Source organism: Heptranchias perlo, chromosome 5, assembly GCF_035084215.1.
Source record: "Heptranchias perlo isolate sHepPer1 chromosome 5, sHepPer1.hap1, whole genome shotgun sequence".
In the NCBI taxonomy this organism is placed as follows: Eukaryota; Metazoa; Chordata; class Chondrichthyes; order Hexanchiformes; family Hexanchidae; genus Heptranchias; species Heptranchias perlo.
In genome coordinates this window covers 23080042-23106979 of record NC_090329.1, presented here as the reverse complement: position 1 = coordinate 23106979, position 26938 = coordinate 23080042, and the positions used below count along the sequence as shown (strand labels likewise).

General features: G+C 43.5%; 1 protein-coding gene across 3 annotated transcripts in view; it reads left to right on the top strand.

Annotated features, from left to right (window-relative positions):
• Positions 1-26464, top strand: part of arid4b (AT-rich interaction domain 4B) — a 147091-nt gene extending 120627 nt beyond the window's left edge. For 2 of the 3 annotated variants that reach the window (XM_067984115.1, XM_067984116.1), the window contains exons 18-25: positions 650-901; positions 4103-4187; positions 8621-8828; positions 10555-11718; positions 20914-21024; positions 21914-22150; positions 23566-23712; positions 24878-26464. In XM_067984115.1, coding sequence (XP_067840216.1) covers positions 650-901; positions 4103-4187; positions 8621-8828; positions 10555-11718; positions 20914-21024; positions 21914-22150; positions 23566-23712; positions 24878-25014 — 2341 coding nt within the window. In that variant the 3' untranslated portion in view covers positions 25015-26464. The remainder of the gene's footprint in view (positions 1-649; positions 902-4102; positions 4188-8620; positions 8829-10554; positions 11719-20913; positions 21025-21913; positions 22151-23565; positions 23713-24877) is intronic. The other variant, XM_067984117.1, reaches the window with a different exon arrangement.
• Positions 26465-26938: the final 474 nt, after the last annotated feature.

Here is a 26938-nt window from a genome sequence, read left to right as displayed (position 1 = left end):
AGGCATTTCTACCTGTTGTATGATTCTGATACTTGCACATTATGTGAACGATTCAAGTCTTGCACCAAACAATCCATGAAGTGTGATCATTACATTTCTGCGTAGCAGTTCTCGTCGCGGCATGGATTGTTGAGGAAGGATTTTCACAGCCACTTCTCGCATTCCTCGGGGAAGGAGGGGGATTCTGACGGTCGCACGCCTTTCGGTTACGCCTTACAGGGGTGCAACTTTGGACCTCAGCTTGCTGCACCAGTACAGACTATTTAAGCTAGATAGGAAGTGCAAAGTCGTCTATGGGTGTTCAAAAGTATTGCATTAAATCACTATACATTTAAAAAAGAATGAAAACATTTTAATAGATTTTTAGTCTTAAAATCGTAGAGAGCTGGTCATTAGTTGTTTTATGCTCTTTGGGTCCATTTTGAGCACAAGTTCCTAGCGTTCTATTTTGCACCATAGTTACTGGGAAAGGAAGCACATTGTTGGTGCTCAGAATGTCCTGAGTTTTGGAGGGGAAGCTAGAACGGCAATATTGCAGTGTATTGTTACATCGCAGTGACCATTTTAATGTGAACATAAAGCATAACAAAAGGAAATTGTTAATATTGTTTTTTAAAAACATACATGTTTTTCATTTATCTGGGGTTAGGGATGAAAGCAGTAAAGAGGATGAGGAAGATGAAGAGGATGAGGAAGATGAAGAGGAGGAAGATGGTGATGATGATGATGAAGAGAGGGAAGATGAAGAGGAAGAATTTGAGTGCTACCCACCAGGAATGAAAGTCCAAGTGAGATATGGTCGAGGGAGGAACCAGAAGCTGTATGAAGCCAGCGTTAAAGATTGTGACGTGGAGGGTGGAGTGGTCCTGTACCTGGTGCACTACTGTGGCTGGAATGTGAGGTGAGTTAGAAGCTATAACCACCTATCTTATATAGAGCTGTTAAAGGGGAAAGTCATGCAGATTAAATCATTCCATTAATATGGTCACTCGTCTGCCATCTCTTGTCTATAGTCCTAGATTGTAGTCTTGCAGTGAGTGATTTGGAAATTTGAGCAGCAGAACTTGGACTTTGTTTGTGCCTCGACCCTACCCACTAGTGCATTGAGCCCAGCTCTTTTTCTCTGTTGGCGTAAATTATTTCTCAGTATCTTGAAACAGTTGGTGTAGTTGCACTTTGGTACTCTGCCCTGTTGCTGTAAAATGTGCCCTGAGCATTAGATTCTTGTGCTGGGAGAGTGAGTGTTTGAATTAACCACAGGCTCGACTTAGCGTATGAATTCTTTTTGCCCCCTTCATCGCTTTCCGTGGCTGTTGACTTGAAGCTTTAGATAAGCACTTGGTTTTAATGGGGTACTTCCATTCCTCGGTGGAGGAGGCAAGAAGACAAATAGGGCTACAGCAACACTACTTCATTTGACCTACATTGAACACATCTCATTGATCAACAACAACAACAACTTGCATTTATACAGCACCTTTAATGTAGTAAAACGTCCCAAGGCGTTTCACAGGAGCGTAATCAGACAAAATTTGATACCGAGCCACATAAGGAAATATTAGGATAGGTAACCAAAAGTTTGGTCAAAGAGGTAGGTTTTAAGGAGCGTCTTACAGGAGGAGAGAGAGGCGGAGAGGTTTAGGGAGAGAATTCCAGAGCTTAGGGCCTAGATGGCTGAAGGCACGGCCTCCAATGGTGGGGCGAATTAAATTGGATGCGCAATAGGCCAGAATTGGGGGAGCACAGAGATCGTATTCTTTGTGGCTCTACATCCCAGTAAATGCAAGCATGAATGGGGGTAAGAGAACAGAGCTGAGCCCTGCGTATGCTTTAATGGGCGTACTGGACATTTGTGATGTCCGACTTGGATCCTTGATATTATGTGGTCGCTTCCTTCCAGCACATCTGTCTTGTGTTTGGTGACCTGTGGTAATGAGTGGTAGTACCATGGCTTCCTAAGGAAGCAATGTCCTTGCAACCTCGGCGGCCTGGATGTTAGCACAGTGCACTGTGGCTGTAATGAGGAATGGAAGGAAAGAGCCTTGTTGCAGAGAAAAGGGCAAATTGTACAACGTTCTATAAATACCACTGTCTCTTAATGAGGAGAGAATTCACTACTTGGGTTTGAAGGGGCAGCTACGTACCAACGTGGCACCTCTGTGACTTACAAATAGGCTTGAATAATGCTTTGTCAAATTTTAAATAAATGTCCTCCCTTCATTAAACACGTTGCTTATTTTGGCAAAGCCTGTACATTTCTCAATATGCACATATCAAACTGCGATGTTGTCTTAAAAGCTTTCAAAATAGGCCAGTGGGTTTAAAACCAAATTGTACACACCCTGTTCTCCTGTTCCTTCAGCAACAACAACAACTTGCATTTATATAGCGTTTTAACGTCGTAAAACGTCCCAAGGCGCTTCACAGAGCGTTAAACAAAATTTGACACTGAGCCACATAAGGGGATATTAGGACAGGTGACCAAAAGCTTGGTCAAAGAGATGGGTTTTAAGGAGTGTCTTAAAAGAGGAGAGAGGTGGAGAGGACTAGGGACGGAATTCCAGAGCTTATGGCATTGACAGCTGAAGGCATGGCCACCAATGGTGAAGCAATTAAAATCGGGGATGCGCAAGATTTGGAGGAGCGTAGAGATCTTTGGGAGTTGTAAGGCTGGAGGAGGTTACAGAGATAGGGAGGGGTGAGGCCATGGAGGGATTTGAACACAAGAATGAGAATTTTAAAATCGAAGCATTGCCAGACCAGGAGCCAATGTAGGTCAGCGAGCACAGGGGTGATGGGTGAATAGGACTTGGTGTGAGATGGGAGACGGGCAGCAGAGTTTTGGATGAGCTCAAGTTTACGGAGGGTGGAAGATGGGTGGTCAGCTTGCAATATTTGGAGGCACCTGTATTGCACGGAAGCAGTGCCCAGGGCAGAGTGAGGGTGGCACTAAGTGTCCGGGCACCCCCCCGGGCAAACACAGGTTCAGTCTCTGCTCGGTTTGCAATGTGAAATATAACAAGTGGAGGCTGCAGTGAGGAAAAGATCAAAGCAGTGTTGTATCTCACGGTGTCCGGCTATCAGAAGGAGCAGGCTGCACGTTGCCCTCTTGCAGCACTGGCAGACGTGAAAATAGATTTACTGGGGAAAATTAAACTAGGAGGGTGGGGGGGGTGAGAATCCAATTCCTCTGGTTAAGTTTAAAAAAAAATCTACCTCAGAATTTTAACAATTTTTTGACTGATTTCTTCCCCCCCCCAGGCCCCCCCACCTTTCCCAGGTTTTAAGTGACTATTCTTGTAACGGTCAGTGCGATGGACTGTGCCCATATGAAACAATGGTGGGGAATGTTTTGTTGCACGTGCATGAGAGTCAGCTGATCCTTGTACCTCAGGCACTTTACGTATTAAATGGAAGAATGGAGTGATGCTTCAGAACACAATTTTGAAACCAACACAAGTCTACCAAAATGGCACAAATGTGTTTAGAGAAAAGAAAAAAACATTTTGCACCAGGGTTACGTTTTTTTTTACCTCTGACTGTTTCAGTTGGCAGTGACGTTTACTTGGCTCTGTTTTTCATGCTGCTTAAACTGCTTTGTTTAAAAAAAAATCTGTGCCCATTTTTACCAGTTGCTCCGCTGAGACTTCTGAGAGCATTGCACGGGCCACTTAAAAGAAACTGCGTTTTGAAGGGATTGTGTTAGTTTTTCCCATGCTGTTCATTATGACTGTCTTGTCATATCTGAGTTTTGTCTTGTCAACAGCCATTCAATGTCCATTTCCAACCTATTGCACATAACAGGATTCAGCATCTAGCAGTGTTAAATTATATACAAGTGTTGTGTTCTATTTTCCAAAGTGCGCTTTGCCTTGTACGAAGCTTCGTAAAGCTCTGGTTGTTCCGTAAGGTGAATTAACTCCATCCTGCACTTCCAGTGGGGGAGCATGGAGTGAGGCTGGGACTGCAACATTGCAGCGACAACACTTCGAGCACAGACCTGTGGGAGTGCTGAATGTACCCTTCACCTATGCTTGTAATCCACAGCATGTCCATGTCCTTCTAACACGAGGTGTAAGCTGGCTTTTTTTTTGATTATCAGGTACGATGAATGGATCAAGGCCGACAAAATAGTGCGACCCGTGGACAAAAATGTCCCAAAGATTAAACACAGAAAGAAAATAAAGGTAAGCACAGTCACACCATGCATGTTTCTTTTCAAGAAAAAAATCGCAATTTTTAGGCTCTGTAACTGAGCAAGTAATATATTGTTTAAACTGTGATGACATGGCATGAAATATTTCTACATCAGAACCTTGTTCCTTTGGAATTGTAGCTAGACAAGTGTACAAAAATAATTTTGAAATTACAACATAGAAACCGGCGATTCTGCCCAACCAGTCCGTGTTGGTGTTTATTCTTGTGTGTAATCCCATGTGCCCATTCTGCCCGTATCCCTTTATTCCCCTTTCCTTCAACCACCTAGTATAGTCCCTGCTTCAATCACTAACTCCGATTAATGCGTTTCGCAGCCTCACAATCCTCTGTCAAAAAAAATAAAAAGTTTCTCTTGCTCTCTGTCCTAATCTCTTACATCTATGTCCCCTTGTTCTGGACCCCACAACCCCCTAGAAACAGTCTGCTTCTATCTACCCTGTCTGACCCCGTCATGATTTTAAACCTCGCTATCGAATCATCCTCTCATCTCCTCTGTTCTAACGAAAACAACTCCAATTTTTCATGTCTTTCTTCATGTCCGTATTTGTTCCAACCAGGCAGCATCCTACTGAATGTGTGCTGCACCCACTCTATTAGCTCAACATCTTTCCAATCATGTGAAGCCCAAATTAAAATGTCTAGTGATAAGTTTGTGTTCTTGTTTTTCATCCGTTGTCAGACCTCTGGGAGCTCACTGAAGTGGCCCCTCTTGATGCATGAACCTGGGCAGTGAGGCTGTTAGTTATGGAGGCAAGGGCATCACAACTGAACCCAGTCTCCTGCTCATCTAATATACAACATCTACACTTTCCAATTTGGCTCACTGGATAGAAAGAAAGAACTTGGATTTATATAGCGCCTTTCATGACCTCCGGACAACCCAAGGCGCTTTACAGCCAATTAAGTACTTTTGAAGTGTAGTCACTGTTGTAATGTAGGAAATGGAGCAGCCAATTTGCACACAGCAAGCTCCCACAAACTGAGATAAACGACCAGATAATCCGTTTTTTAGAGGTGTTGGTTGAGGGATAACTATTGGCCAGGACACTGGGGAGAACTCCTCTGCTCTTCTTCAAAATATGGGATCTTTTATGTTCACCCGAGAGCGTAGATGGAGCCTTGGTTTAACGTCTCATCCAAAAGACAGTGCAGCACTCCCTCAGTACTGCTCTGGAGTGTTGGCCTGAATTATGTGGATAGCTCTGAAGTGGGGCTTGAACCCACGACCTTCTGACTCAGAGGATAGTTAATAAGAGCAGGAATGCTACCTGACTATTTCCTGGCTCCACCCAATCTCTTCCCTATGGCCAATTGTAGCACCCAGTGAGGTCAGTTAACTCAGCGCAAGGCAAGAGTTGTACCTGGCACCGTCCTGGTTTGTTCTCTCGGTACTGCTCAGTCTATATACCCACTCAGCAATCGGGATGCCTGAGTTTTGTTTCTGTAACCTCGGCTGTACTGTTCCTGCCATTAAAGATTGGGAAAGAAAAAAGAACTAGCAGTATCGTGTCCTGAGCACATCCCAAAGCTTATTCACGTCCAAATAATTACTTTTTGAAGTGCAGTTGCTACGTAGGTAAATGAGAGAGCCAATTTGTGCACAGCAAGATCCACAAACAACAATGAAATGAATGACCAGTTAGTCTGTTTTTGCTGGTATTGGTTGAGGGAAGAACATTGGCCAGGACAATGGCAGAACTCCCTGCTCTTCGTCAAATAGTGCTGTGGGGTCTTTTACTTCCACCCCGACAGGCAGGCAGGATCTTGATTTAATACCTCATCCCTTGTAAATATCAAAGCTGAAACGTTGCTTATTTTCAGATATCCTTCTCACTCAGAGGCTAAAGGAAGCTTTGGTAAAGCGTGGTCCTGCCTAGATTTCAGGAATAACCTTGGATTGAAGCTCAGTAACAGTGGTGCAAGTTGCATCATTTGCTTGGCAGTTTGAGGTCTGTACATAGGAGTTGCCAAACCTCCAAGATTGTCCTGGTGTCTCCAGGAATTAAAGATTAATCTCCTGGACACTGCTGCCAGCAACTCAGGAGAATAATCTTAACAGCATTCAAAAAAATTGTTTTTTCTTCATTTCCTCGGAACACTTTTGTCTGTTGATTATAAAAATATTGGAGAGGGGAAAAGGGATGTTTAACCGGTTGGAGGCAGGAGGTCATGTGATGAAACCTCCAGGAATATGTCCAACCAGAGTTGGCAACCCCTATCTGTAGACTGACTGAAAGGAAAAAGGTACAATCCCTCTGGCACCACCATTGTAGGACTCAAATTACTGTTCACAGTAGTGTTCCCAACTCATCTGTAGATATATAGGAATTCTGTCTTTCTGAGTTGTGAATCAAATAAAATACAATTGTAAACAATTTTACAACACTAAGTTATAGTCCAGCAATTTTATTTTAAATTCACAAGCTTTTGGAGGCTTCCTCCTTCCTCAGGTGAACGTTGTTGGAAAAAAAAAATACAAGCTGAATAAAACAAAATACAAGTTGACATATGAGTAAATGACCTCACTGGTATGATTGCTGTTGAATGGCACTCTTGCTCTTATAAAAGAGCTCTTCCTGCGGGAATCTCCTCTCCTGCTGGGTCTTGGCTACACTGCTGAATGTAACATGCTAACTGAGACGGAAATGACTGCCCTGCCCACAGTGGGTGGATCTTTTCCAGTTGAATTGTTGAGGGGGGAATCTGGTGGGGAGAGTATTGGCACTGAATGTTGCTAAAGGTTTCCTAGTGTCTTTGTCTCGCTCCAGTCTCCTCCACTCTCAGTAACCACACTGACTTGAACGTTTGTATTTTGGGATTAGGGATGGATGAAATGAGGGCACAAATGTGGGTCTTGAGTTTACAGTGCTTCAATTTTCCTGCTCTCAAGGTATAGGCTGTGTCTGTTTATTTTACATCCATAAAGCCCACTTCATGCTTCAATTTTTTCGCACCCAGCTCTTCACGTAACTTGCCCAATCCATTTTCAGTAGAAATGCCAAAAGTGACTTTTCATGCAATCCTTAATTATCCAATTAGCTATTTTTCTCTGCTTCCTGCTTCAATGGCATTTCAGGCACTTGTTCATTTTAATCTGATCGAGCTGCATATTGCAGACATTTTGCTATGAATTCTAATTTATGACTCTTGCAAATGGAAAACCTGACTGCCACAATTCTGTGCAAGAAACGTTCAAGATGTATTTGTTTTTTCATGTTATTTTCACTTGTAATACTGATTGTGCATCAAAAATGGTCTGCACACAAAATCACCCCACCACACCCTTCAGGGAAACGATTCAGACTCAGAGTAGAAACATACATTTGATGCAACACACTTCTGGGCTTTATTGAGTCAGTAGTCTCCTGAATTACGCTGCCATTTTTACATCGTGTGCACCCAGATCTGCATTGCATCTATCCAAAAGTGTCAGTATAAATTATATCTCTATTGTGCACTGCAGATTATTAGCTTGTTTCATTGGTGCCTGTGAATTTGTACGCATGCTAATCTGGACATGTTTCAAATATCCAAGGAATGCATAAGAACACAGGATCAGGAGTAGTACATTCAGCCCCTTGAGCCTGTTCTGCCATTCAATCAGATCATGGCTGATCTGTATTTTAATTCCATTTACCCACCTTTGCTCCATATCCCTTGATACCCTTACCCAACAAAAATCTATTAATCTCGGTCTTGAAAGCTCCAATTGACCCGCAGCCTCAACAGCCTTTTGGGGGAGAAAGTTTCAAATTTCCATTACCCTTTGTGTGAAAAAGTGCTTCCTGATTTCACTCCAGAACGGCCTCGCTCTAATTTTAAGATTATGCCCCCTTGTTCTGGATTCCTCCACCAGAGGAAATAGATTCTTTTTCTCTACCCTATCAAATCCTTTTATCATTTTAATCACCTCGATTAGATCACCCCGTAACCATCTAAACTCAAAAGGATACAAGCCAAGTTTATGAAACCTATCCTCATAATTTAACCCTCTGAGCCCTGGTATAATTCTGGTGAATCTGCGCTGGACGCCTTCCAAGGCCAATATATCCTTCCAGATGTATGATGCCCAGAACTGAACACAGTCTCCAGATGCAATCCAAACATTTTGCACAAAGGCAGCCCCAGTTAAATGTTAATCTATGAAATAAAATGGTGTTTGGCAAAAGAAGGAATCACGAGGAGTAGTTGAGGCAAATATCATAGATATTTATCATTTAAGGGGAAGCTGGATAAGTACATGAGGGAGAAATTAATAGAAGGATATGCTGATAGGGTGAGTTGAAGAGGGGTGGGAGGACGCTTGTGTAGAGCAAAAACGCTGGCATGGACCAGTTGGGCTGAATGACCTGTTTCTGTGCTGTAAATTCTATGTACTATGTGATGTCCATCTGCATTTCAGAGCAAAGTGGATAAAGAAAAGGAAAGGAGTGAGAAAAAAGACAAAGAAGATAAATCTCCCAGCAAGTCTGTGCGAGTCCGTCGGTTCTCAAAGTCTCCAGCTCATACGGTGTCTTCAGACATTTCTCCAAAAGTAATTGGAGTTGGAACGAGGAGCTGTGAGCAAGACAATTCTACAGAAGGCTCTTCCATCCACAATGGAGTACAAGGTATTAATTTTATTTTCAAATAGGGCTGCGTAAAAGTAGTGTAGTGATTCACACTTAGTGTATATTTAGAACTGTAAATTGTTTGATAAAAGGTTAGTGGTTACATCATATTCACTAATACTTCATTGTGGACACCACCACACATCATTAGTACAGGGTATTAGCTATAGATACTGCTGTCAGCTATTGGAAAAAACACAGATGAATAGAATCTTACTGCACAGAAGGAGGCCGTTCAGCCCATCATGCCAGTGCCAGATCTTTGAAAGAGCTATCCAATTAGTTCCACTCGCCCCGCTCTTTCTCCATAAGAAACATAAGAAATAGGAGCAGGAGTTGGCCATACGGCACCTCAAGCCAATCAATAAGATCATGGCTGATCTTCGACCTCAACTCCACTTTCCCGCCCGATCCCCATATCCCTGAACGAAACAGAGGAAGCTGAGACAGAGAGAAGGAGAAAGGGTGGGAAAGACAGACATATAGATGGAGAAGTGGAGAGAGGTGGGTGGATAGAGAAGGGGGAGGAAAGGCGTCCGGAGAACATCCAGGAACTTCTGCATAAATTGGTAATTTCAAAAACTTTAAAAAATTTTCATCAAGCCTCACATTACCCTCTGATCCTGACCAATAACTGAAAACATTTTATCAGATTTTCAACAAACTTTATCTGTGAGTCTCTTTCATCAAACTCTTAGTTCCTTCACTAATTGGTAAACTGGAAACTGCATACTTATTGTACACCTATAGCACTGACTTGTGATGCCACTAAAGAAAGAAAAATGTTGTATTTATATAGCACTTTATGACATCCTCGCAATGTCCCAAAGTGCTGCCCAACCAATTCATTACTTTTTGAAATGTAGTCACTGTTAAGTAGGTAGGCAACTGCATCCAGCAAAATCCCACCAACAGCAATGAGGTAAATGACCAGTTAATTAGTTTTTAGTTGATTTGGTTGAAGGAGGAACGTTGATCAGGACACCAGAAGAACTACCTGTGTTCCTTCAAATCATACTATGGGTTCTTGAGTAGTGGAGGAGGCCTTCGTTTAACATCTCACCCCCAGCAGTGCAGCACTCCCTCAGTACTATATCAGAGTGTCAGCTTAGGTTATATGCTCAGGGTCTGGAGCGAGGCTCGAACCCGCTCAAAGGGGAGAGTGAACCAAGCTGACACTTGAATAACGACTGGAGTTTAATGCGGTCTTATAAATGACGGGATTAGTTTAACATTGGTAAAAATGCACAGCTAAAAACCGTGCGCGGACAAAGTAACAAATGTGTGTTCTGCTACTACACGTGTGTGCAGAAGCTGAACTTGGAAAATCTTTTAGGTTCGTTATCCTTGTGTGTTTAGTATGCTTTCTGCTAATATTTGAAATACTTCTTGAATTGGGTCAATTCACTTTCGAAAGTTGCCTTTTGGTCGGGGAAAGAGGGTGTGATTTCTTGATTTTGCCTGTTTATCTAGCTTTTGGAACAGAGACTTTATGAAAATTGGCCCTTGATAAAGAACTCTTTCCAAGAGCCGGCACAGGCACGGTGGGCTGAAAGGCCTCCCTCTGTGCTGTATCTGTATCATTCTATGATGAAGGATAACTGTGATCGGATCAGTGGCATGTCGGACCAATGAAAATACAACTGATTATTGGAATGGTGCTGCGTCTTTCACCTCGGGCATTTTTTGAAGTCGTGTTTATTTGTCTTGTGTTTTCTGTTAACAGGTTCAGGAAGTTCGGAGGAGAGCGATGACGATGACGACGAAGAGAGAAGTAACCGATGCGAGGCCGCCTGGAGTAAAGGCCCACAGGACGACACAGCGATGCAGGAGAGGAAAGAGCCAGTCCTTCAGGACGAGAGGAACCTCCCTGCCGCAACGCTGCCCGGAACGCCTCCAGCTGGCTCCAAGACGGGAAGCATCCCAGACTCCCTGGAATGGGTAAGAAGAGGGAAACGTTCGGAGGAGGAGGAAGAGGAGGAGGAGCCCGCGAGATCGAAACCCGTGAAATCGCACTCAAAACGGGCCCGGAGGAGAAAGGTCAGCGCCGAAGACTGGGCGAAAACAGGGTCGCCTCACCGAAAGGGCGAGAGGTCGAAGGGCAAAGAATCTCCCCTCAATACCACAAGCAGCAGCAGCAGCAGCTCAGATGAGGATGGTGAAAGAATTGAAGCGAAAAACACCCCCTCCAGAAAACACAACGGACTGCAGGAAAAGAGGAAACCTCTGCACACAACCGCTTTATACTCTGCTTTCTCAGAAGTGCCCGAGAAAAGGATCAAGCTTTTAAATAATTCCGAATTAAGGGCTCAGAACGCAAAAGTGAAGGACCGGAAAGACGTGTGGTCAAGCATCCAGATCCAGTGGCCTAAGAAAGTCCTGAAGGAGCTGTTCTCCGATTCCGATACCGAGACCACGTCATCGCCGCCTGTGACTCTGGATGAGGTGAAGCCTGAGGCACCGGCCGAGGCAGCCCCAGAGGAGGAGAGGCTGCCCCCCATCGAAGCGGAAACCGCACCACCAGTGATCTCCCCCGTCAGGCCCGGTGAGGAGAAGCCGACCGAGAAACTGGACAGAAAGGGGGAGATGCCCAGCAGCGGCAGTAATTCGGTGCTCAACACTCCACCGACCACCCCCGAGTCTCCCGTCTCAGTCATGGTGACAGAGGCCACGAGGCCGCAGCCAAGCACTGTGCTCCCTGAAACCGTGGCTCCAAGCCAGGAGGAGATGCAGAGTATTAAGAGTGAGACTGACAGTACTAATGAGGTGGATAGTGTGACCGGGGAGCTGCAAGAGGGGCAGTCGGAGGGCAATGTCTCCCCAACGGGGTTTGATGCAAGCATTAGCTCCAGCAGCAGCAATCAGCCCGAGCCGGGGCATAAGGAAAAAGGTAAGGGAGCACTTAGAAACAAAGGCATTTGGTTACCAAAATCACATTGTTGCAAAGAAATTGGCTGGAATTTCAGGATTCCGCGCGCGCGTGAGCAAGCACACTTATACCAAAGGTTGCATTTATCGCAGCTTTGATGTTTAAAACCCTTTATCAATCACTGATTTTGTTGTTCCAGTGGGGAATCTTGTTTATGTTACTCCTTGAAATGACGTTCAGGTTTGATCATTGTACAGTTGTGTTCTCATTGGTAAGATAACTAAAATTGAGTGACAGATAATTGGATGTCGGTGCCAGTGAAGATGAGAAGCCTAATGCCGCTGATGCGAGTGATGTCCACCTACAATTTAAAGATGTGCTTATTCCACAAGTTTGGCGTCTGCACGCATTTTGATTTGCACTGATGTCTAACTTATGTGGTGTAAGTGGGATGTTAGAATCTGATGTGCGACCAAAGTGAAGTGGAGCGAGATGCCCTCCTTCAGGAATTCTTGCTCCGCTTCACTCCAGTGTTAGGTTGGGCCCGCACTCCAGATTGGGGCTGCCTTTACAATGCAACGAAAGTCAGTGAGACTTAGCAGCGACACTACAGTTAGTTGTAACGTAAACGCAGCTTAAAAATGTATGGGACGTAGTGAACATCTTTAACTTCACAAGGAGAGTATGAGAGAGAATGTTGACATGAACTTTTATATCCGGTCTGCTCTTCAAAAAAAAATTATGCCAAGAAGTTGTAACAGTTGCTTTAGTGTGAAAGCTCGAGCGATCGGTTTAATAACACAAACTGCTTTGGATAGAATTACTTTGATGTGCTTTAAGGGTATGTGCACTGAGCTGCTTTTACTGCAGTAGAGCTTTTTACCAGCAGTAGACTTCACTCCTAAAAGCCAGCTTTGAATTTAAATTTGCACTAACTTTTTCCATTGTGCAAATTCTACATATTTGGCTGAATTGTCGAGCTTTTTAAAAATTAATTTTTGGGATATGGGCATCTCTGGCAGGGCCGGCATTTATTGCCCATCCCTAGTTGCCCCTTGAGAAGGTGATGGTGGGCTGCCTTCTTGAACCGCTGCAGTCCGTATGGTGAAGGTGCTCCCGCAGTGCTGTTAGGTCAGGAGTTCAGGGATTTTGACCCAGCAATGATGAAGGAACGGACGAAAAATGTCCAAGTCGGGATGGTGTGTGTGACTTGGAGGTGGTGCTGTTCCCACGCACCTGCTGCCCTTGGCCTTCTGGGTGGTGAAGGTTGCAGGTTTGGGAGGTGCTGCCGAAGAAGCCTTGGCGAGTTGCTACAGTGCTTGCGAATATATTGAGGTTTTTGGAGATTGGGTACGTTTGAGTAACATTATCGTGGTCGAATTGTTCTCATTGGGTGCAGGTGGTGGTAGAGCAGCTTATGGATGTTATGATGTTTGGGCAGGGTGTGAGATATGTGCTGTCAGGGCCCCACATCTTTGGAGGAAGGATGGGCATTGTGGACAGGCTGGGGAAGGGACACACTACCCTCTGTTTCTGCAACTTGAAATGAAGCCTGACAATTAGCTGCTGATGTGCACCTATATGGTTCTAGTAGCAGGAGTCTTGTTACATGGAAAGATGAGATGGTCATCTCACTGATAGTAGCAGGAGCTCTGGCTGCACACACACTGGGTTAGTGCTTATATTAATAATTAAAACAAAGTACACAATTTGTTTTAATCACTAGTTATAAATATCATTTCCAACCATATGGGATTTAAGATTATCTGCCGTACAGTAACTATAATGAAAATATTTCCTTTTTCAAATGAAAAGGCACATCAGGTTTCTGTTAGTGCTGCAGTCCAGGAGGTCAAATGTGCAAAATTTCACTTTCCATAATTTTGGGGCATTTCTGAAATAGGTCTACAGCGGAGCTGGTCTTTGGTTAGAATGAAAGAACTGGCATTTGCATAGCACCTCACCACTTCCTCAGGACATTAAGGAGTGCCTCGTAACCAATGGATTCTTTTTGAAGTGCAGGCACTGTGGTGTAAGCAAACACAACACAGCAGAGGCCCCACAGATGGCAAATGCTAACCTGTGTTTGGTGGTCAGGGGAGGAATGTTGGCCAGGATACTGGGAGCAAATTCTGCTCTTCACATAGTGCCGGGCGATCTTTATACCCTGGAGGAGGGAGAAGAGTGAAATGTCCTGTATGTGCAGCAGAACCTTACTGGGAGCAATATTGCAGTAGGAGTCGAAGTGTGTAGGGTTGTAATATCGCACAGTACAACACACCTGGAATTCTGGACTCTCATTTGCTGACTCTCATTGGCTTCTTTTAAAATTCAATGGGGTAGATCTTGACTTTGTGTGACAGTGTAAAGCGGGTGATAGCAAATCGGCAGCCCGTCTTACATCTCTCCCCATTGACTTGAACAGAGATAAAAATGAGGAGAGATGTAAAACCTGCGGCCGACTCGCTATCATCCCATTGACACTATCGCACAAAGTCGAGACCGACCCACGATGAGTGAGCATTGATTCGGCACCCTGACCTACGTAAATGAAACCAGATATCTGGGCTTACACACCAAGCACCCGGATTCGATTCTCGGTACATAACATAAGAAATAGGAGCAGGAGTAGGCCATACAGCCCCACGAGCCTGCTCCGCAATTCAATCGGATCATTGCTGATCTACGACCTCAACTCCACTTTCCCACCCGATCCCCATATCCCTTGATTCCCCTAGAGTCCAAAAATCTATCCATCTCAGTCTTGAATATATTCAGTTTTATTTGAAAATCACAAGCTTTCGGAGCTTACCTCCTTCGTCAGGTAAGCTCCGAAAGCTTGTGATTTTCAAATAAAACTGTTGGACTATAACCTGGTGTTGTAAGATTCCTTACATTTGTCCACCCCAGTCCATCACCGGCATCTCCACATCTTGAATATATTCAGTGACTCAGCATCTAGGGTAGAGAATTCCAAAGATTCACAACCCTCTGCATGAAGAAATTCCTCCTCATCTCAGTCTTGAATGGTCGACCCCTTATCCTGCGACTATGCCCCCTAGTTCTAGACTCTCCAGCCAAGGAAAACAATTTCTCAGCATCTACCCTGTCAAGCCCCCTCATAATCCTGTATGTTTCAGAGATCACCTCTTATTCTTCAAAACTCCAGAGAGTATAGGCCCATTCTACTCAACCTCTCTTCATAGGACAACCCTCTCATCCCAGGAATTAATCTAGTGAACCTTCATTGCACCGCCTCTAAGGCAAGTACATCCTTCCTTAGATAAGGAGACCAAAACTGTACGCAGTACTCCAGGTGTGGTCTCACTAAAGCCCTGTACAACTGTAGTAAGACTTTCCTACTCTTGTACTCCAACCCCCTTGCAATAAAGACCAAAATGCCATTTGCTTTCCTAATTGCCTGCTGTACCTGCACACTAACTTTTTATATTTCTTGTACGAGGACACCCAAGTCTCTCTGAACACCAACATTTAATAGTTTCTCACCATTTAAAAAATATTCTGTTTTTCTATTCTTCCTACTAAAGTGAATAACCTCATATTTCCCCACATTATACTCCATCTGCCACCTTCTTGCCCACTCACTTAACCTGTCCATATCCCTTTGCAGACTATTTGTGTCCTCCTCACAACTTACTTTCCCACCTGGCTTTGTATCGTCAGCAAACTTGGATACATTACACTCGGCCCTTCATGTAAGTCATTAATATAGATTGTAAATAGCTGAGGCCCAAGCAACGATCCTTGGGGCACCCCATTAGTTACAGCCCGCCAACCTGAGAATGAACCGTTTATCCCTACTCTCTATTTTCTGTTCTTTAACCAATCCTCTATCCATGCTAATATATTACCCCCAACCCCATGAGCCCTTACCTTGTGTAACAATCTTTTATGTGGCACCTTATTAAATGCCTTTTGCAAATCCAAATATACGACATCCACTGGTTCCCCTTTATCTACCCTGCTAGTTACATCCTCAAAAAACTCTAATAAATTTGTCAAACACAATTTCCCTTTCATAAAACCATGTTGATTCTGCCTAATCTTATTATGATTTTCTAAGTGCCCTGTTACCACTTCCTTAATAATGGATTCCAGCATTTTCCCGATGTTAGGCTAACTGACCTGTAGTTTTCTGTTTTTTCTTACCCCGCTTTCAGTAAGGGAGGGAAACATTTGCTACCTTCCAGTCCACTGGGACCGTTCCAGAATCTAGAGAATTTTGGAAGATCATAACCAATGCATCCACTATCTCTGCAGCCACCTCTTTTAGGACCCTCGGATGCAGGCCATCAGGTCCAGGGGATTTGTCGGCTTTTAGTCCCAGTAGTTTGTCCAGTACTTTTTCTCTGGTGATATTAATTGTTTTAAGTTCCTCACTCTCATTTACTCCTTGATTCCCCTCTCTTTTTTGGTATGCTTTTTGTGTCTTCTACTGTGAAGACAGATACAAAATATTTGTTTAACGCATCTGCCATTTCCTGATTTTCCCCATTATAATTTCTCCTGTTTCAGCCTCTAAGGGATCAATGTTTACTTTTGCTACTCTCTTCCTTTTTACATACCTGTAGAAGCTCTTACAATCTGTTTTTATATTTCTTGCTAGTTTACTTTCATATTCTATTTTCTCCCTTTTTATCAATTTTTTGGTCGTCCTTTGTTGGTTTCTAAAACTCTCCCAATCCTCAAGCTTATTACTTTTCTTGGTAACATTATAGGCCTCTTCTTTCAATCTAATGCTCTCCTTAACTTCTTTAGTTAGCCACGGGTGGATTACTTTTCCCCTGGAGTTTTTATTTTTCAATGGAATATATATTTGTTGAGAATATTGAAATATTTCTTTAAATGTTTGCCATTGCTTTTCAACTGTCAAACCCTTTAATTTATTTTCCCAATCTACCTTTGACAACTCGCCCCTCATACCTATGTAATTGTCTTTATTTAAGTTTAAGACTTTAGTATCTGACTTAAGTACGTTACTTTCAAACTCAATGTGAAATTCTATCATATTATGTTCACTCTTCCCCAGAGGTTCTTTTACTGTGAGATTACTAATTAACCCTATCTCATTACATAATACAAGATCTAAAATAGCCTGTTCCCTGGTTGGTTCCACGACGTATTGCTCGAGGAAACTGTCTCGAATACAATCCGTGAACTCGTCTTCCAAACTGCCTTTGCCAATTTGATTTGCCCAGTCTATATGCAGATTAAAATCCCCCATGATTACTGCATTACCTTTGTTACAAGCTCCTATTATTTCATGATTAATACTCTGTCCAACAGTATAGCTACTATTAGGGGGCCTATAAACTACTCCCACCAGTGTTTTCTGCCCCTTGTTATTTCTAATTTCCAACCATGTTGATTCTACTTCCTGATCCTGTGAGCCAAGATCCTTTCTCACCACTGTCCTTATGTGATCCTTTATTATTAGGGCTACACCCACTCCTTTTCCAATCTGCCTGTCTTTTCTAAATGTCATGTACCCTGGAATATTTAGTTCCCAACCTTGGTCATTTTACAACCATGTCTCTGTAATGGCTATTAGGTCAAACCCATTTATCTCTATTTGTGCAATTAATTCATCTATCTTGTTACAAATGCTCCGTGCATTCAGATAAAGAGCCTTTAATTTTGACTTTTTACCATTACGTCCTGCTTTGAACTGACTGTCTTTGCTGAGTTTCGGTTAGATAGGTAGTAGGGAAGTGACAATTGACATCAGCCCTGCCCCTGGGTTAGGGAGAGGGGTTAGTGGCCGGCATTCCTGCTATCACCAAGCTCAGCTGGAAGTTGACATGTGGTGCATGTTAGAAGGAGGCATGATTGGGTTGGGTTCTACTGTCTCCCTGGTCACCCTGTCAGTAAAGAAAGAAAGACATGCATTTATATGGTGTCTTTCATGACCTCAGGATGTCCCAAAGTGCTTTACAGCCAATGAAGTACTTTTGAAGTGTAGTCACTGTAGTAAGGTAGGAAATGCAGCAGCCAATTTACGCACAGCAACATCCCACAAAAAGCAATGAGATAATGACCAGATAATCTGTTTTAGTGATGTTGGTTAAATTATTGGTCAGCACTCCCTCAGTACTGCACTGGAGTGTCAGCCTAGATTATGTGCTCAAGTCTCTGGAGCGGGGCTTGAACACACAACCTTCTGACTCAGATGCGAAGGTACTTCCTGTCGAGGCAGTTGCACGAATAATTGTTAGTTGGGAGAGGTAATGGGGGCACTGTGCACCAGCAAGGAGTCGCTCTCTTAAGGGGGGCAGGGGAGAAATTTTGTCGGGGGGTGGTTAGGAAATCTATTTGATTTTCAATTGAAGGCCCCAGCAGCTGGACCTGTATTACAACCATTTTACTGAACTACAGCTGTGACCAGATCTTACACACACTGGTTTTGTCATACATTGCCCGTTTCTGTTAAATACTATCAGAAGTATAATGAGTCCCAGCAAGTCGCACTGGTTTAGTACTAGTCTAATCTAATCCAACCTAACTTCTTAATAGCTGGCCGTTCAGACAGCTGGCCCATGTGAAACACAGCCAGCTCTGACCTGCTATTTAATTCCCAGTGTGCACGAATAATTATCTAATTGAGGTGTTTAAGATGATTAAAGGATTTGATAGGGTGGAGAGAGAGAAACTATTTCCTCTGGTGGGGGAGTCCAGAACAAGGGGGCATAATCTTAAAATTAGAGCTAGGCCGTTCAGGGGTGATGTCAGGAAGCACTTCTTCACACAAAGGGTAGTGGAAATCTGGAACTCTCTCCCCCAAAAAGCTGTTGAGACAATTGAAAATTTCAAAACTGTGATTGATAGATTTTAGTTAGGTAAGGGTATCAAGAGTTACAGAACCAAGGCGGGTAGATGGAGTTTAGGATACAGATCAGCCATGATCTAATTGAATGACAGAACAGGCTCGAGGGGCTGAATGGCCTCCTCCTGTTCCTATCTTCCTATGTCACTTGTAGAATGTCATGTCATTTAGCTGTTTCACTTTATAAGTCTCTATAACCAACCAAGAATGGTAATCAGTGAGATCTTTTTTGATGCAATTTTTGCAGCCATTTCTGTTTGGTTATGCTCCCATGAAGCGCTGTGGGGCTTTTTACTATGTTAAAGGCACTATATAGATGCATATTGTTGTTGACCTGTCAGTTCAGTAGCGACTGATAATTTGCTGCAAGTTTGAATTGGAGTAGAAGCAGTCACTATGTTAATAACTGGGGAGTGTCAGTGTGAGCATTGTAAATTTAATAAACACACTTGGGAAGAAGTAAGACAGGAAAATTGGAGAAAGAATGTATTCACGTACAGATTTCTTTTAAATGAATATCACGCTTTCTAGGTGTCTTAGTGAATAAATGCCACCATATGGTTTATTTTGGTACTGACGCATAAAGACCAGAAAAATCGCTAGTTTTTGTCTTGCATTTATTCAGCACCTCATCACATCCTCAGGACACCCCAGAGCACTTCAGAGGGCAAATGGGGCCGTGGTTTAACATTTCATCAGAAAGACGGTACCTCTGGCAGTGCAGCGCTCCCTCAGTACGGCACTGGGTACTGAGCACAAAAAGCAGAGTATGCAAGTGTTTTTCGATCGTTCCGAGTGCTTTATTTCCTTGGTTACTGGATGGTGGTAGATATTTGCCATGGCTTCGCCCCTCCCTATCTCTGTAACCTCCTCCAGCCCTACAACCCTCCAAAATGTCTGCGCTCCTCCAATTCTGGCCTCTTGCACATCCCCGATTTTCAACACTCCACCATTCGCTGCCGTGCCTTCAGCTGCCTGGGCTCTAAGCTCTGGAATTCGCTCCCTAAACCCCTCTCAATAAAAACTCCCTCTTTGACCAAGCTTTTGGTCACCTGTCCTATTATCTTCTTATGTGGGTCGGTGTCAAATTTTGTTTGATAATCGCTCTTGTGAAGCACCTTGGGACGTTTTACTACATTAAAAGTGCTCTGTAAATGCAAGTTGCTGCTCAGCTCATTTGAAATTAGTGGGACCTGGCTAGGCACAAAATTGGCAGCTGTATTTCCTACATTATAACAATGACTGTACTTCAAAAGTACTTCATTGGTTGTAAGGCACTTTGGGATGTCCTGAGGATGTGATAAGGTGCTGTATAAATGTAAATTCTTTCTCACTGCCAGGCTATGGATCAAAACAATAAGCCTCTGAAAAGATTGCTTGGGTTAGGGAAAGAGTGGACATAACTGTTCTGACGATTTGAGATTTTTAAATGAAAACATAAATGCAGTTCATGCACTGAACGTACCTGCCTTGCCCAAAAATCAAGGTCCAGAATGTGGATGGGTGAGCTAGCTGGGAACGGAGAGCAGTCTTGTGAATGCAAATGGTCGGTCCACACCCCTGGGATCTACCCGCCCCTCTCTGCCACATTCCCGGGCCACATGAGCCTTCTCCTCTTTGCCATGTTTTCCATGCTTCCGCCCCCCCTCTGCTATTCTGCTGAAATCTTTAACAGCTCTTCTAGACCCATCTTTTGTTTCTTTACTTGTCCCGTTACCACCTTTTTGCCTTATACCATCATCCCTTTCTGTTTTTATATCTGATTTCCAGCACCCGCAGTATTTTTGCTATTGTTTTTGATTTGTACTCTCTGTATAATCCTGAGGCTGTTGGTTGTCACTTGCTGTGCAGAGGATGCTGGGTCTCACTGTGTGCTTGTCTCCAGCAGAAGGTAACCTCACAAAGGTTGCAGAGAAGTAGGGAGGGAGGAGGCTCATATGGAGCATAAACACTGGCATAGACCAGTTGTACCAAATGTCCTGTTTTTGTGCTGTATATTCTATGTAATTCTATGTAGTTGACAAGAGTGCCCTCTTGTGTGGAGCCTGCGATACAACTAATCCTACTCTGATCCAAGCTGTCAACGTGGTGCTCCTGTGAAATGTCAGGCGTTATCATGTTTGGATGTAAAATGCTAGTGTTAGACATTGGAAAGCAGATGGCCCATTAGTGTATTGTGATTAGATGAGAGCGCTGCAGGCTGTACTCACAGTAACTATTGCACTTGTACATGTTGTATTTCCGGTAGAGAAGATTAAACGAGGTTGGGATTTATTCAGGGTGTAAGGAGTCAGGATAATGCTGTTAACCTCGGTTTGACTTTGAATTCTTTTGATCTGAAATATGATTTCATTTTTTTTGTTTCTTTCCAGTTGCTACTGGTCACAAAAGACCAAAAGATGCTCAGGGAGGAAGTTCAACCAAGAAGCAAAAACGCAGTCACAAACGTTCAGGGATTAACAATAAAAAGAAAAATCGGACCGGTGAGGACACTTAATGACTGCTGCTCATGTTCAGCACTATAAATGCTGGTGTGCGCTTTGTGGGGTTTAATGTGTTGAGTTCTTTTCTCCTGATTGTGAGCATAGCCGAGCCCAGTAGATGCCACCATGCACTTTCAGTGGGGGTCGCTGGACACAGATCAGGAGAGGGAGTTCCCGTCCTATTTTAATTTTTTTTCTCACCTTCGCAACCCAACTTGGGCGTCTAGACCAACGGCGGCATTCCCCTACTACTACCCCTGCCCCAGTTAAGATGTGCTAACTCAACATGGATAGGGGATCAAATGAGGCACTGTCCTGAGTTATATGATGCAGCTGTCACTGGGCAAACGGTATGGGCCATTAGGGAAGTCGGTTTGTATGTTTTGACTTCAGTTGTCGCACCCTGATTTCAGCTTCTGCTGAACCTGCTGGGTCTGACTCTCTTTCTACTTTGATTGTGGGTTCAAGCCCCACTCCAGAGACTTGAGCACAAAATCCAGGCTGACACTCCTACTGCAGTACTGAGGGAGTGCTGCACTGTCGGAGGTGCCGTCTTTCAGATGGGACGTTAACCGAGACCCCATCTGCCCTCTCAGGTGAATGTAAAAGATCCCACTATGCTATTCCAAGAAGAGCAGGGGAGTTCTCCCCAGAGTCCTGGCCAATATTTATCCCTCAACCAACATCACTAAAATAGATGATCTGGTCATTATCGCATTGCTGTTTGTGGGATCTTGCTGTGTGCAAATTGGCTGCCGCGTTTCCTACATTACAACAGTGACTACACTTCAAAAATAGTACTTCATTGGCTGTAAGGCGCTTTGGGACATCCTGAGGTCATGAAAGGCACTATATAAATGCAAGTTCTTCCTTTCTTTTGCGTGTGCAGCAAACAGCAGTGATAGTGAAGAGATGTCTGCGGGTGAAAATACTGCCAAATCAGTACAAGTGAAGAAGAGTTCCTCCATGGTACCATCAGGCACCAACTCTCTGCCGGGGAGCTCGTCTCCAGCCAAAGTACTGGCCCCTGGAAAGCCTCCTAGGAATGGGGAGAAGGAGGTGTCACAGGAGCAGAAGGAGCAGAGCAGCAGGTCATCCAGAAGCTATAAATGGAGTATTCAGATGGGTGAGTCTGGTTATATTTGACAGTAAAGTAACTGGAAAAGTTTTCTGTTGCATAGTGAGTGGGATGTCCAAGGTGGTGGTTTACACTTCCCATGGGAAACTATCAGAATGCTGTACCCTTCCTTCCTTCCTGAAAACAATATCTCTCGCCAGGTCCAGTTTTGCAGGCACTATCAGATACTCCAGCCCCTTGCCCTGGGTGCTATTCTCGTATGCGAGCCTAGACATTAGTTCTGGGAGGCTATTCAATAAATGCTGGCCTTGCCAGCGACGCCCACATCCCATGAACGAATAATATATTTTTAAATATTTGATGGTTGATTTAAGCTCCATTCCAGACAGTCCCAGCGAGCAGAGATGAGAGTTCCAGCCTACGAATACTTGGTTGACAGTAACCCAGCGGGGTACTCGAGTCCGATGGTAGTGACCACACCCCCCCCCCCCCCCCCTTCATATCTAGCCAGTCCTCCTGGAAGCGGGTTGTGAGTCAGGCTGTCAGCCTGTCCAAGGGGTCAGTGAAAGGGGTCCTTGTTACAAAAATAACACAGAGCGCGTTCTGCGGGGTAGAAACCAGAGGATGAAACAGGTCGCCTCGTGTGCCATTCGGCACGGAAGAGACGGAGAAGATTTGATGGTTGAAACTGCAATGGTTTGGGCACATTTCTGGAATGGAAACAGCTGGAATACCCTTCTTGCCCCTACACACAGGAGTACATGGAACAAGAAGCTTGGGGAAACCAAGGAAATGCTGAATAGACAATGATAGACTATAACCTGGTGTTGTAAGATTCCTTACATGGATAGACAATGTCAACAGTGACTGGTCACAGAATGGGATAGAGATAACTGAAGCGGCCCAGCTAGTTCATAACCAATAACGATGGAGTGAATTAATTCGGCCCCATTTCTGCTGCTGAGCTGACAGAACAGGAATTTAATCATAGTAGTAGTTATATTGATAACGTATTACCTTCATGCAGTAATGCAAATCAGGTATTCGCTGCGTGCAGTTGTGTACATCACATATTGCCCATGTGCAGTAACGCACCTCATGTATTAGTCTCATGCAGGAACTTATGCCAAGGGTTAGTTAGTCTCATATAGTAAAGCACATAATCTCTAGCCTCATGCAGTGAGAAAAGTATGCGAGAGCCACAGAGAAAAATACAGAAAGAGAGAAAGTAGAAGACATACAAAGAGAACACAAAAAGAGTGTCAATTTTTTGTTTGATTTATGTTCCTATGAAGCACCTCAGGACATTTTACTACATTAAAGGCCTTGTATAAATGCAAGTTGTTGTTGAGAGGATGAAGTACAGAAACACTTTAAACAGATTATTGCTGCAGACATGTGGCACGTGAATGAGGTCCTCCGACTGTCGTTCATTGTTTCTAAAAGAAAAACTCTGCTTACAGCTGATGTTGAAAACATGAGCGGTGTGGAACGCATCGCATTCCTTCAAGAGAAGCTACAGGAAGTCAGGCGCCATTATCTCTCCCTAAAATCGGAGGTGGCCTCCATTGACAGAAGAAGAAAACGCATGAAAAAGAAGGACCGCGATAGTAAGTCCACCGGCACTTTGTGCATTCTCAAGTTCCCGCTGAAGGAATTGTCCTGTTACTCAGTTGGTTTCAATTTCTCTGATCTAATGTCCAACTTACTCTCTCTGCCTCTCTCTCCTCTCCTTTAAGACACTCCTTAAAACCTACCTGTCTGACCAAGCTTTAGGACACCTGTCCTAATATCTCCTTACGTGGATCTGTGTGAAATTTTGTTTGATAATCGCTCCTGGGACATTTTACTACATTAAAGGCGCTCTATAAATAGAAATTGTCGTTGTTAATAGAAACATAGAAATTACAACACAGAAAGAGGCTGTTTGGCCCTTGGTGCCTGTGCCGGTGCTAGCTCTTCATTTAGAGCTGTGTGATCCCATTTCTTGGTTCTAGATTTGGGAGAACAATGCACCGAAGCCACCTCTCCCTGGAGGGCAACAGTACAAACAGGCAATATAAAAGCTGTTGGTCCTGTCAATCCATACTAGCGAGAGTTTCCTCTTCTCCAAATTAAAACCAAAACCCTGCACTGCCACCAGATTTCTAGTTGCAAGCTGTAAGTTAGGTCATTGCCATACGTGTCCTTCAGTTATAGAGTAAATTTCAACCGAAAATCATAAACCATGTTGCTGTAAGCCGTAGCTCAGTGAGTAGCACTCTCCCCTCTGAGTCAGAAGGTTATGGTTTCAAGTCCCACTCCAGAGACTTGAGCCCATAATCCAGGCTGACACTCCCAGTGCCAGTACTGAGGGGGTGCTGCACTGTCGGAGGTCCAGTCTTTCAGATGAGACGTTAAACCAAGACCCTGTCTGCCCTCTCAGGTGGACATAAAAGATCCCATTGCACTATTTCGAAGAAGAGCAGGGGAGTTCTCCCCGGTGTCCTGGCCAATATTTATCCCACAACCAACATCACTAAAACAGATTATCTGGTCATTGTCACATTGCTGTTTGTGGGATCTTGCTGTGTGCAAATTGGCTGCCATGTTTCCTACATTACAACAATGACTACACTTCAAAAGTACTTCATTGGCTGTAAAGCGCTTTGGGACGTCCTGAGGTTGTGCAAGGCGCTATATAAATGCAAGTTTTTCTTTCTAGCTGGTGTCTGTGTAATTTAGCTCGGGAAAATTTCAACCATTCCATTTTTTTCTCTCTTTTCTAATCTGCAGCAAACGCCTCTGTGATGACAGCATCCTCCTCTTCCTCACCCTCGTCCAGCTCCCTCACAGCGGCTGTCATGCTAACGCTGGCTGACCCATCCGTAGCCAACTCGTCACAGAATGGTCTGTCGGTGGAATGTAGGTGATGAAAGGACCTCCCGAGGCACAGTGCACTTAAACGGCTCCCGGGGCTATTTTATTTTGTTTTTTTAAAAAGAAACGCTGGATAGAGGCACAAAGAAAAATACCCACGAGAAAACAATTCAGCTAGCACTATACTCCACAAGAAAAAAACTGCTTCTCAGCAAAACTAACGTAGCACTTAAGTGCACTTTCACGAAGATGAAGAAGTACAATGAGGTGTTCTGTCGGAGCAATAACCATTTGCAGTCTGTCTGGGAATCGTATAACTGTTGATGCGCAGGCCTTACAATTGATATTTTTTGGGGGGCAATAAGGGGTTTCTGCCTCTTGTGTTCCTTGCCTGAAGATTCTGTACACGGCACGCCAATTACTGGGCCGATTTTACCAGCTCCGGCAGCGTATCAGTGGGCTCGATCTTTCTCTCCCCCCACCCCCCCCACCCCGCTCCCCTGTTGAACCGGGACCATTTGACGATCTCTGGTATTGATTTGGTTCTCTTTATCGCACAAGCTTGCTGTTTCTTAAATGAATTTTACTGTTACTGTTTTTAAACAAAGAGAAGGATTGCTTGCATTATTTTGTGTAACACAAGCACAGGTAATTCAAAGACTACAGCAGGCAGTGAGTGCTGGGACACAGTGCTTTTGGCGTCAGCCTTCAATGTGTAACCAAAATGCATACGAGATTCCTTTCTGATTACTGCCTTGTGTTTACAGGTTTGAATCTAAGGGGAAAGGTTACTGTGAGTTTCCCCTGACCTGTTAAGTTGGAGAGGAAACCTATTTTGTCATTTTTATATAAAGTCATTGATATTTTTTCTTTAATTTTGATACAGAACATTTCGTCAAAAAAGAGAGAAAATAGCTAACAAAACTGTAAAAATTCTTTAAAAACTGTGTATAATGAACATTTTACTTGCCAGCCTAAAAGATATATTTATTCTAGGGAAATGATGACAAGTTATATTTTTGTGTTTTTTTTTCCTTGTAAATGAAAGGGGATTTTTTTTCTGAAAGCATAAAAAATACTTGGTTTCTAAAGCTTATTTTATCATTAGCGAGGCTGATCAAAGCAGCCTTCAGACACGTCTAGGCTGTGTAGCGACAGTCTACCAGCTCTCTTTGGGATCTGCTGCGATTATTAGGTGCCGTCAGAGGATTTGAAATCAAGTTGAAGTCCACAGCCATGCCCTGGAATAAACAAAAAAACCTGTTTGCCCGGATTTTATGTTGTATGTAACAATGAGTGTGTTCTTTGTCTGACACATGTACTTACCTGTGATCCCTTTCTTTTTGTAATGCCTTTTGTATATTTAGAACACCCCCACATCGAGTTGTATTTAAAGAGCAGTGCCGTTGATGCACTGTACGTCCCTGTACAGACTGTTTCACTGTTTATATGGTAACTTTGGTGTACCTCAATTCAAAGTTAGCATGTTGCTTTTTATCTTTTTTAAAAGGTATCAAAAAAGTGTGAAAGGGCTCATGTCTTTTCGCAGGACCTGCCAGATGGTTTTATGTTTGTAGCTGTTGGATTTCAGTCGCATCTGAATTAACACAGGATCTATGTAGGAAAAGCCCTATTTGTTTGGTCTGTGTAGCTTGTGCTCTTAAAAGAATTTTTTGACAATGGTTTGAGAATATTTTGACCCTGTACAAGACTGTGGGACCTTTGTTTAACAGCTCAATGTACTTTAAAACAAAAACTTATTGAAAGTTATATAATATTTATTAGATTCCAAAAAAGGTTGGAAATTATGTAATTTATTGTAAAAAAAAATGTAAGCAAATTCAAAGGCTTCCATTTGAAATAAAATGCCATAGTTTGTGAAAATGTTTTCTTTCTAGCACACTGAAACTGGGTTTTTAGCTTAATAAATGTGTTGAGTAAACGAGGTTTTAATAGTTACAATGTCGCTGTTTGACT